The sequence below is a fragment of the Propithecus coquereli genome, unplaced genomic scaffold, assembly GCF_000956105.1.
Source record: "Propithecus coquereli isolate 6110/MARCELLA unplaced genomic scaffold, Pcoq_1.0 Scaffold10, whole genome shotgun sequence".
NCBI lineage: Eukaryota > Metazoa > Chordata > Mammalia > Primates > Indriidae > Propithecus > Propithecus coquereli.
Window position 1 is genome coordinate 8,124,193 of NW_012133858.1, and position 12,409 is coordinate 8,136,601.

General features: G+C 39.1%; 2 protein-coding genes across 2 annotated transcripts in view; both read left to right on the top strand.

Moving 5' to 3' along the window:
• PIGX (phosphatidylinositol glycan anchor biosynthesis, class X) overlaps nt 1-1,566 on the top strand; it is a 32,819-nt gene extending 31,253 nt beyond the window's left edge. Inside the window, exon 7 of the mRNA XM_012639753.1 lies at nt 1,103-1,566. Within this exon, the coding sequence (XP_012495207.1) occupies nt 1,103-1,246 (144 nt within the window). The 3' untranslated portion in view covers nt 1,247-1,566. The remainder of the gene's footprint in view (nt 1-1,102) is intronic.
• Nucleotides 1,567-4,318: 2,752 nt separating this feature from the next.
• Nucleotides 4,319-12,409, top strand: part of PAK2 (p21 protein (Cdc42/Rac)-activated kinase 2) — a 102,283-nt gene continuing 94,192 nt past the window's right edge. The window contains exon 1 of the mRNA XM_012639766.1: nt 4,319-4,620. The gene's annotated coding sequence lies outside the window, so the exon portion shown is untranslated. The remainder of the gene's footprint in view (nt 4,621-12,409) is intronic.

Genomic DNA, 12,409 nt, shown 5'->3' on the forward strand with positions numbered 1-12,409 from the left:
ATTCAAGCACATTACATTTATTGTGCACTTTATTTCTGTTATTATTACATTGTAATATATAATGAAATAATTATACAACTCACTATAGTGCAGAAGAATCTAATGCTGCAGATCTGACAGGAGGGGGAGCTCAGGCGGTGATGCAAGAGATGGGGAGTGGCTATAAATACAGATGAAGCTTCCCTCATTCACTCTTGTGCATCCCACCCACCCCCTCTCACCTCCTGCTGTGCGGCCTGGTTCCTAACAGGCCACAAACTGGACTGGCTTGGGAGTTGGGGACCTCAGGGATATAGCTTTTCTTTTTCTCCTTTTTTCTTTCCTCCTTATATATTCCCCTTTTCTTTTCTCTTCCCCTTCCTCTTCCCCTTTCCCTTCCCCTTCTTTCCTCCTTTTCCCTTTCCCTTTTTAACAGGGCCTTGCTCTGTTGCCCAGGCTGGAGTGCAGTGGTGTGATCATAGATCACTGTAACCTCAAACTCTTGGGCTAAAGCTATTCTCCTGCTTTATCCTCTCAAGTAGCTAGGACACGTCTGGCTAATTTTTAAAATTTTTTGTAGAGGCAGGTTCTCACTGTGTTGCCCAGGCTGGTCTCGAATTCCTGGCCTAACAGAATCCTCCTGCCTTGGCCTCCCAAAGTGCTGGGATTACAAGTGTGAGCCACCACCACACCTGGCCTCAGATATAGCTTTTCTTATAGTAATATACTTAACTTTATGTAAAAGGGAGAAGTCAGAACAAATGAAAATTAACAAATTATTGTGGGAATTGAGTTTGATTCTGTAACATTAAATGAAATATTGGATCCAAAAGAGTCATTCAAACAATAATGTTATATATAGTGTAGCATTGGCTGAAAGATATTTAAAAGAAAGAGCCAGTGCAGTGGCTTGTGCCTATAATTCCAGCTACTGGGGAGGCTGAAGCAGGAGGATTGCTTGAGTCCAGGAGTTCAAGACCAGCCTGGGCAACAAAGCAAGATCTTGTCTGTAAAAAAAAATAGAAAAGAAAGAAGATCAAATTAAAAGTCAAAGAAATGGTGGTCTCACCTTATGACACGCATTTTAAATGTTTCTAACTTCTCTATCCCTTTCTCTCCATAGGTATATAAGAATGTGACTCTACAGGTTCCAGTGGGACTGACTATACATACCTCTTTAGTATGTTCTGTAACTCTGCTCATTACAATCCTGTGTTCTACTTTGATTCTTGTAGCTGTTTTCAAATATGGCCATTTTTCCCTGTAAGTTTTATGCAGTTAAATGCTTTCTATAAATCTAAATAAGACCTAGTCATCTGTGACTACAGGTGTTCTTCTAGAATTTACTTATTACTTTTGTCTTTTGTCTTCATTTATGGCTGAAATTATGTTTACCAAAGGAAATTTTGGATCATTCTTAGCTAATTCCAAAATTTAGTGCCCTGTTGCGTAGACCCTTGATAATCCTCAAGCATCAAGTGGCAATAGAGGAATCTTAATTCTGTTGAATTAATATATATTTTGTGAGAAGTTGATTTTGTCTTCATTTGGGATAAAAAAATGAGTTCTGTATTTAGTAGAAACAAATTATTCCTATTTTGTGAATAGAAACCTTTCAATTTAAGCTAAAAATGGAAACCACCATTGTAAATAAGAATAAAATAATTTAGATGAAGATCAGTTTTATTTAAATGTAAATTTCATAAAAATGTTAAAGACACTTTTTCAGAGTTTCAAAGAAGATCATTAAAGTAGAACAGCTAGGAAATTATTAATATCAAAATTGATTATTCCTTTTTAAAGCCCAGGCTGGGGTGCAGTGGCAAGATCATAGCTTACTGCAGCCTCAAACTCCTGGGCTCAAGTGATCCTTCTACCTCAGCCTCCCAAATAGCTAGGACTGTAGGCACATGCCACCCCACCCAGCTACTTTTTCCATTTTTTGTAGAGATAAGAGTCTTGCTCTGTTGCCCAGGCTGGTCTTGAACTCCTGGCCTAACAAGATCCTCCTGCCTCAGCCTCCCAAAGTACTGGGATTACAGGCATGAGCCACCATGCTCAGCCTTGGTCACTTAAAAAAAATAGTATCTTGTTTCTTGCTCATGTTTTCTAGCTCCTGTCTTCCTTAATCACTTAAATAAACGTATTTTATATTCTGTAACCAGTAATTCCAATATCTAAAGTCCATATGGGCTCCATTATTTTCTTTGTAGTTTCTGTTGACTCACTCATGGTGACTTATCTCCTCAGGTAATGTATTATATTTTGAGTGCTCATGTTGGGCTTTGGGAATTTTGCTTATGTGTGTAATCCTTTGAGACCTGGGTTAAGGGTGCACCTGTGCAGTGAGGATTTGTATTTGTTTCTTCCAGGCCCCCAAGTACTACCAAGAAAGTAGAACCGCTTTCTTTACAAATTTGAACTTTCAAACCCTTCTGAGGAAAAATTTGTGGTTATTAATTTTAAAGGGAAATTTTTTTTCCCCTCCACACCAAGTCCAGGCTAGAGCAAGCAGGCAAATGTTCTGTATGTCTCCCTGGGCTACTCCAGGGGATTTTTTTTCCTAGTCTTGGGAAAGTATAGCCATTTGAGTTTCCTGTCCTATGCAGGATCACAGTCCCAACTTCTTTTATAGGCCCAAGGCCTTGTCTTCAGTCTCCTCTCTCCTGTGCAGCCATTGAAACTCTAGAGATTTCTGAGATAAGTAGGTACCCTCAATGTAATTATGGCTTCACCGCCCTGCTTACCACTCTTGTTTTCTGCTGCTGCTTTGGGTTGATGGTGGAGTTTGGAAGACTACCAGAGGCATTCTCCTTTCATGCTGGCAAGCTTAGTTATGCCTTTGAAAGGATGTCCTATTTTATCCAGTGGTTCTTTTTTTTTTTTTTTGAGACAGGGTCTAGCTCTGTCACCTGGGCTAGAGTGCAGTGGCGTCATAATAGCTCACAGCAACCTTAAACTCCTAGGCTCAAGCAATCTTCCTGTCTCAGCCTCCTGAGTAGCTGGGACTACAGGCATGCACTACCATGCCCGGCTAATCTTTTTTTTTTTAGTAGAGATAGGGTCTCACTCTTGCTTAGGCTGGTCTCTAACTCCTGAGCTCAGGCGATCCTCTTGCCTCAGCCTCCCAGGGCAGGCGTGAGCCACCATGCCCAGCTATCCAGTGTTTATGTGTGTTTAATAATGGGGGCATTTTTCAGATTATCTAATAATGTGCCATATTGCTCCTTCATTCCTTTCTTTACTATAGCCTCCATATCAATTGAGTTTTTGTTCTACATACAGAGATAAGCACAATATGGCCAACTCTCTTTATGTCCACTGCTGTCTCCCTAGTGTCCATCATGATTATTGCCTCTCTAGTTTATTTCCCTTCTATTCTTGCATTTCTGTACTCCATTCTCCACATAGCAAAGTGTAAACCACGTAACATCACTTCCCTGCTTAAACCGCTTTAATGGCTTCTTGGAATAAAGTGCAGTTTTCTTACCATAGTATTCGAGATCCTTCATGACTGAATCTTGTCTGCTGTAGTGTATTCTTATGTTATTCCCTTCTCGTACTAAGCCCAGCTACACAGGCCTTCTTAACTAACCATAGCAAGCTCCTTTTTTCCTCTTCATGCCTGTAATGCTTTCCCCTGGATGTTTCTCATTGTAGTCTCTTTCTTTCTATTCTTAGCTTAAATGTTACCTCCTTAAAGAGGCCTTCTCTGGCCACTCTATCCAAAAGTACTCTCACCCAGTTTTTTCCTGATACCAGATAGCACTACTTAAATCACTGTGTTTTCATATTTGTAAGCTTTACAAAGGCTAGGTGAATCATGTTCATCCTTGTATCCCTGATACCTAAAAATGTTTGGTACATATTGGACACTCAAATATTTGTAGATACGTGAATGCATTGATGAACTCTGTGGCTAAAACAGGAAGGCCTTAATTTGCAAGGAGGTGGGACTTAATTTAGCAGCAAAATTATGGTAAGAGTTTTGTAGGTAAAAAAGCAAAATGGACAATGGATGAATTTCCAGAAACAAATGTCCTGGAGCAGATATGTATAACAACAATCATTATCAGCATCTTCCGTTTGCAAAAACCTGACTGGAGACAATGCTGTATTAAATGAGGAACTGGCCGTCCTTCTTAATACAAAGATTACCCTAAAAAAAAAAAAAAAAAAAAAAAAAAAAAAAAGGCTGCCCCCGCCACTAAACTACAACTCCCAGCAGCCCCTGCGCGAGTCCGCCCATTGGGAGGAGGTGCTGGTCTCCGCCCCGCGAGCTCCAGGCTTGGAGCAGGGAGGGGCGGTGTTCTGGTCCCGCCCTCGCCCGCTCCACGCCGTCGCCCTCCCCCAGGGTTGTGGCCACGCGCAGCGGCGGCGGTTGTTCCGCTTCCCCTCCGGCCCGGGCCGTCGCCATTGCCGAAGGCTCCCTGCCTTCCCTTCCCTGGCGGCCGCAGGGCTCCGCAGCCGCTGGGCCTAGCGGTAGCAGCGGCTGCGCTCCAGCGCGGTTCCTCTTCCCGCCCCGCTTTCCCTTCCCTCCCGTCCTCTCCTCGCGCCGCGCGCTTGCCCGGGGCGGCTCCGCAGCCCGCCGGGAGCTCGGACGGAGGCGCCTCTCTGGGCGGGGACCTTTCCTCGCCTAGGGTAAGTATGCTCACAGGCCCGCTCGCCCGGGACGCGGGCCGTCTCCCTCCTCCTTTCTCCGCGGCCTGGCCCGGCGGGATTGGCCCGGGACAGCCGACCTACTCGGCACAGGGCCGGGAAGCCGCCACCTGCGTGCTTGGAGCCGCGGCTCCTGGGGCGGTGGCTCATTGTCTGCTCCCTAGGGCTGTTTTCTTCTCCAGCTTTAGCCCCAAATGGGAAGCTTGCTGAACTGGTGAGGTCTAACTCTTCCTGGACCCAGCCCTGCCCTGAACGGTGCCGAGCCACCGGCTCTGCCCTCTCTGTCGTCCCTTCCCTCGCGTTTCAACCTCTTCCTTTTCTCCCTTTACTTTAATGCTGAATCGAACCTCTTGGATTTCGTTTCTGGATTTTTTCCTCTCACTGATTCTCAGCCTCTCCTCGCTAGCTTTCTGTTCACCCCAGTCTCTAGTACCTTTAACTCTTTTTCTCAACTCCAGTCTGTAACCTCTTTTCCGTATTCCACATTGGTAGAAACGTATAGTTTTCCTGGGAGTTGAGGGCCACCGCTTAAGAACAGAACTTTCAGACCTTCTCATAGTTCTTGTTTGATCTTCAGCCAGGAGGTGAATATTTGCTTCTTTAGGTAACTTAGGTGAAGTTAAGGTTGGTTTTTCACCATGTTTGGCTTTCTTTGAAACACACAAAACGTTGCCACAAACTCTTCAGTGGACTCAACCTTTTGACAAATTTTTTAAAGATAAAGTCATCCAGGAACCGAAGTGTGCAGAGTAATTGTCATTGTCAGTCGGTGTGGGGTTGTGCCCATCGTTGTATCGAAATTTAAATGGGAATATTCTCTGGACAGTGTGAGTGTGATTTGTTCCTCCCCTGAAAAACAACCAACTCCCGTTGATATTATCTCAGTACTACTTTACGAGTTATCTGTAGTTTCTTAGTTTTCTTTTTTAACCTTTAGAAAAAGACAAAATGGTTAGACCTAAAATTAGATTATGAAGAGCTGTGTTTTGGATCACGGTTGTGCACGTCACATTTTTTTCCCCTGCTGTGTTTGACTCTTCCGCTCTTATAAGTAGGCAGGATATTGAAATGTAGAAGAATTTGCTCTGGGGGTTTTGTTTTTGTAGAGTTGTCCAAAAGAATAACATTCAATAAAGTTAGATTGGGATGAAGGCAGTGAATAGTAATTTTTAAAGCAGGTTAAAACTTGTCAACTTTGCCAGAAGCTCTGTGGCATTTGTAAAACACGCTCATGTTCATATATGTGTATATATAGATATGGAAGATCTTTTTCATGTTCTGTTAGGGATATTGATTAAGGCAACTCTTTCACTTTGTCATCTTCAGCTTTTAAATCTAGCTATTAATTAGCCAAGAACACTGATTTACATTATGAGAACTGAACCTCATGTTTTTTACCTACAGTATGTGGAGGTCTTTAAATCAACTGTTAGATTTTGGTAATGGAGGTTGACCTAATTCAGTGTAGTTTGTGTTTTCACTAAATAGTTCCTTGTTACCTTTCCCTCCTGCAGACTCTAAAAAAAAATAGCTTAATACTCAACTTCAATACTGTCATTTGGTAGTATTGATTGTCCTTAACTTAATGGATATGTTACTGCTCTTTGGGGATTAAGGTATAGAAATGCTGGAGTATGAAACTTGGTCTGTCTATATCAGCTTATCTGCCAGTTCTTTCTGTAAGCAGATATTTTTATTAAGGAAGGGTTCCTGGGTAGTTCACTTCTTTTAGGGCTCTGATTCATGGTTTGCTATCGTTCAGAGAGAGTTATTCTTCTGGACTTAGTGACATTTAATACTAACCCTGAAACCCAAATTCATAAAGTAACCTAAATTTGTAGTTGGCGTATATCTACTAAACAAATGAATAGGGGTTCCTATGGTTCTCTAATCTTTATGATATAGGCAGGTTTCCAAGTAAATGTGGTTAACAGTTTGTATTTCTTTTCAATTATACTTTCTGAAAGAGAGAACTTAGAACTTGTTCAGGTTGCTAAGGATAAACTTTCAGTTACAGTAGGTATTGTTATTTCTATCTTCAATCTGTCAGTATTGGTTATTATAATAATATTTGAGTATAACATTTCTTTTGTCTTTCTCAATTTTCTTTTGATTAAAACTTGAAAATAGGTTGGTTGTCTTCAGGGTTTTGATCAGTTTGTTCTCACAAGCCCTTCCAGTTATTAGAGGGCTAACTATTTTCGGAGTAATTAGAGGGAAGGTGTTAAGTTACTACTTGCAAATTGTGCCTCAGAGTTCTTGCTTGTATCCTTCTTGTGCCTTGTCCCAGCAAAAAAGTAAAGGATAAAATAGCCCCAATGCCCTGAAGAAATACTGCTTGTTTTCTGTTGTGATGAGAATTGAGTTTCATTACTTCTTCACTTCTTAGGATCACCAACCTGGTGAAAAGTAGTCAGTCTGAAAATGCATTCAGGTTTTCAGAGGTCTAGCCTGTTATCTCTGAGGTATGTTAGTACTTATTCCATGTACCCCAGATGGTTAGGAGCTGGTGTCCTGGCTTTTCTACTTTACCCTGGGAAAGATACAAGACTTTTCAAGACTTGGTTTTCTAATCTGTAAGATAGGCATAATAACAATAATACTAATTACGTAGGGCTGTTTAGATCAAATGAGAGAGTATGCAGGTAAAGTACTTAGCAAGTGCAATGCTTAATAAACGTTACATTAATAGTCTGCCCTGGAATTTTTCAGGGGAAAAAATAAAGTAGTTTCACTACTGAAATAAAATACATATTTTTGGAATATAGGTTCTTAGATTTAAAAAGTATGCATATTCATCATAGAAAATTTGGAAAGTAGAGAAAACTATTAAGACAAAAATCACCTTAGTTTCAGCTAGCTGAGATGGCTGTTGTAACAGACTAGAAGAGTGGGTTTTTTTTTTTTCCCTTATTTTGGGAAATTACATTCTAAAAGCAGTCATGCTTATTATAAAAGGTTCAAACAAGTTCATTTAATATTTAGAGTAAGAGCTAGGTGTGGTTGGCTTGTACCTGTAATCCTAGGGCTTTGGGAGGCTGAAGTGGGAGGATCACTTGAGGCCAGGAGTTCAAGACCAGCCTGGGCAACATAGGGAGACCCCCGTCTCTAAAAGATTTTTAAAATTAGTCAGGCGATGTGGTGCATGCCTGTAGTCCCAGCTACTGAGGAGACTAAGGCGGCAGGAATATATCCCTTGAGCCCAGGAATTAGAGGCTGCAGTGAGCTATCATCATGCCACTGCACTCCAGCCTGGGCAACAGAGTAAGAACTTGCCTCCAAAAAGAAAATTTGTGTAAAAAGTGAAAAGTACTCTTTTCTTACTTTCTAGTCCTATTCTTTAGCAGTATCTACTCACTATTAACAGTTTTATTCATTGAATTAGAAATAAGTACTTTGTATTATATAATTTTTACATTGATTTTAAAATAAAAAGTCTGATCATTATGTATTTTCCATATCAGTACATAGAGTGGCACCTCATTTTTTTTTAAGTCATGAAATATTACATTGAATGGTAGTACTTTAATTATTCATGGTCATTTATGTTATTTCTAATTTTGAACAACTAAAACTAAAGCCTTAATGCTTTTCTTATATGTATGTCTTTGTGCCATGCATATGTATATAAGTAATTCCATAGGAAGTATTTTTAAGTGTACATTTACATTTTTTTTATTTTTTTATTTTTATTTTTATTTTTTTTGAGACAGAGTCTCACTGTGTTGCCCGGGCTAGAGTGCCGTGGCGTCATCCTAGCTCACAGCAACCTCAAACTCCTGGGCTGAAGTGATCCTTCTGCTTCAGCCTCCCGAGTAGCTGAGACTACAGGCATGCGCCACCATGCCCGGCTAATTTTTTCTATGTATTTTTAGTTGTCCAATTAATTTCTTTCTATTTTTTAGTAGAGACGGGGTCTTGCTCTTGCTCAGGCTGGTTTCGAACTCCTGAGCTCAAACAATCCGCCCACCTCGGCCTCCCAGAGAGCTAGGATTACAGGCGTGAGCCACCGCGCCTGGCCCGTACATTTAAATTTTGATAGATGCTAAATTGCTTTCCAAAAAGACTTTACCAGTCTATATTTCCTTATTGAATTGTGGAAGCTCTTTACGCATAATAGATATTAATTCATTGCCTTCTGTTTAGGAAGATCTTCCCCCCATTCCACCTTTATATTAGTATGAAATGTCCGATTTCTTTAAGTACTAAGTTTGACAGTTGAGATCTCTGACATTTCATTTTGACAGCAAGGTTTGATGTTACTATTCCAACAATATTGGAACATTTGAAACAAATTGGCAAGGTAAAGAAACTGGATAGATGGGTACCACATGGACTAAAGGAGAGTCAGAAAAGAAATCCTCTTGAAGCTTGCCTTTCTTTGCAGTCACAACATAAAGGCGAACCATTTCTACGCTGTATTGTTACGTGTGATAAAAAATGGATTCTTTTTGACAATCGCGAGTGTTCCGTACAACGGTTGGATAAAGATGAAGTGCCAAAGCACAGTCCAAAACCGAATGTTCATCAAAAAAAGCTACTGGTGTCTGGTGGTCCAGCGCTGTTATCCACTACAGCTTCGTGAAACCTGGTCAATCAATTACAGCAGATGTCTACTGCAACCAATTGGACGAAATAAGGATGCTTGTGATCAAGCAGCTGAGATTGGTCAATAGAAAGAGGCCAATCCTCTTGAAAGACAATGCTTGACCACATGTCACACAGACAATGCTGCTTAAACTACAGAAGCTAGACTTGGAAACTCTCTGTCATCCACTCTATTCACCAGACCTTGCACCAACTGACTACCACTTGTTCCAGCTTTGGACCCCTTCTTGCGAGGAAAAATATTCAATTCTCAATTGAATTGCGGAAATGTGGAAAATGCCTTTCGAGATTTCATTGCCACTGGCTCTCCAGGCTCCTTCGCTGTTGGTATAAACAAGCTACTGTTAAGGCAAAACTGTGTTGATAGTTTAGGTGCATACTTTGATTAATTGTACTGTTTCTTGTTTGAGATATGATAAACTACACTTTTGACTCGAAATCGGACGTTTCATATTTAATGACCTAATAAAAAACATTCTTCTGTATTTTCTTCTGGTACTTATAATAATTGTTGTGTTTTAATCTTAATCCTTTTTGTGCCTGGTGAGTGTAAGAGAGTTTTAAAATATAAAATATTTTGCTGCAGAAATAAAATACAGTTATAAAAATATTTTCAGAGTTTGACGGAAGTATGTAAATTAGTCACATTATATGGATTGGGAGAGGAAATACTGTAGTGGTTTGATCGTAAGCATCACATTTGAAAAGAAAATAAATGCCCCTCTTGTACCCCTACTTGTCATCTACCTAATTCATTCTCATCTCTCTAATCTCAGCTTCTGAGTGTAACTTTATTTGGGAGTCTTTCTTGATCCTTTACCATGATTTAGATATACATTCTCTTAATATGTTAACCCACAATCTTTCTTTGCAATATGCTGAAAGCATAAGCTACTTATCTGGAAGTGAGTTATTCCTCGGTTTTTGTCATTTGAAACTAATCATAGAGGGAGGTGCAAGGAGGAATTCAGTAGTGTTCGTTACAAGTGGCACGTGCATACGGGTCACTTTGTGCTTGTTTGTGTATTTGTTTGTTTTGAGACACAGTCTTGCTCTGTTGCCTGGACCAGGGTGCCTTAGTGCCGTGCCGTCACCCTAGCTCACAATAACCTCAAACTCCTGGGCTCAAGGATTACAAGCGTGTGCCATGCCAAGCTAATTTTTTCTATTTTTGGTAGAGATGAGTTCTCGCTATTGCTCAGGCTGGTCTTGAACTCCTGACCTCAAGCAATCTTTCCTCCTTGGCATCCCAGAGTGCTAGGATTACAGGTGTGAGCCACCGGGCCTGGCCCATACAGGGGACTTTTAACTGGTGTTACTGAGTTCTTTCTTACATCTTTCTGATCAGAATATCATATTGGTAATATTTTTCATGTAAATATTTCATACATTCTCAAAAGAGAGAATTTGGGTTTCACATTTGTTTCATGACACCAAAGTACATTTAGAGTATAATCTCAGCTTTAAAAAATTCCTATTCCTTTTAACTTTGAAATTATTTAGTAATTTAGAGGCTTATAAATAAAGCAACATTGTTATGTAACAAACGTGAGTGATAAGACATGGGTAAAGCATTTAGACAAAATTTCAGGTGCTCTACAGAGCAATTATTAAAGAATAATAAGTTACATTGACAGACATAATAGTGGAAGTATTAGCTAAATGTTTGATAAAGTATCCCTATTGTAAATTCTACCCAAACCTTTTCTGCCCTCGTGGTTAAATATTTATTTGAAAAAAAAGTTTTAAAACATACTCCTTATTCCATTACCTGTGGATAACTACTGTTGATATTTTGATATGTTTCTTATCAGTACTTTTTCTTCTTTATATATGTGTGTATATAGTTAATTTTTATAGACTTGGAATCATATTCTGGAATAACTTGCTGTCTGTTTTACTTAACATTAAATCTGGAATGTTTCCCTTTTTTCTCCTTAAAAATTCTTTTAAAAATGATTTTTAATGTTTGTGTAACATTCCATTGTTGTGGTTTGGTTTCACTATTTTCCTATCACTGGATATGTAATTTATTTTCTAATTTTTAATATAAATAATGCTATAGTGAATATCTTTCTGTGTAAATTTCTGTTTATGTTTGATTATTACTTTAGATTCCTAGAAGTGGAATTACTGAATCAAAGGACATAAGCATTTAAAAACCCTTCAGAAAGGTTTGATGTGTACCATCACTGGCAATGTTAATGCCGTTTTATTGCTGTCTTCATCAAAACAAGCATCATTCTTAATGAAATTATTAAAATTTGCTTATTTCTTGGCAAATATGGTTTAATTTATGTGTTTTAAGTTATTACTAATTGTTTTTGTAGATTTGATTTATTTCCATTATTCCTAATAGGTACACAGAAGTAACTAGATTTTTATGTTAACTAGATTTTCATGTATGCTGTTCGTTTGTTTTTTTTTTTTAAGAGACAGGGTCTTGCTCTGTTGCCCAGGTGAGATCATAGTTCACTGCAGCCTCAAACTCCTGGGTTCAAGAGAGCCTCCTTCCTCAGCTCAGCCTTCCACCGTAGGCTCGTGCCACCACACCTGACTAATTTTTAAATTTTTGATAGGGACAGTGTCTTGCTGTGTTGCCCAGGCTGGATAACTGTTACTTTTATTATTTTACTGGACTTCAATAAAAGTCCATTTACTTTTGTTTTTCAGGTTCATTGTTTTATCTGAAAATAATTGTAACTTCAGCCTCCTTTTTATTTATAATAGTTCAATATTTATTTCTATTTTAGGTCTTTATTACATTGGCCTGAAACTCCAAGACTCAGTTAAATAAGAGAGGTGATCATTGTCTTGTAATGCCTCTGTTATTTTTACAATGATGGCAGCTGTTGGTTTTAGAGAGAGATTCTTTATTATTTTTTTCTTTTCCTACTTTATAAAAAGTAGAAATGGCTTCTGAATTTTCTCAAATGTTTTTGTACCATTTAGGTGATAATATTTTTTTCTTTTAACTATTGATAAGGATATATAATAGTAAATTTGCTGTTAACCAAAGGTATCATAAGGCATATATTGTGAGGAACCAAAACCCCACTCATATTAGTCATGTATACAGCATTTATTGAAGGGTTAGATGAGAATCTCATACAAATTTAGTTTAATGAAAATAGGCCATATAGTAATGTCTGTAGTTACTTCT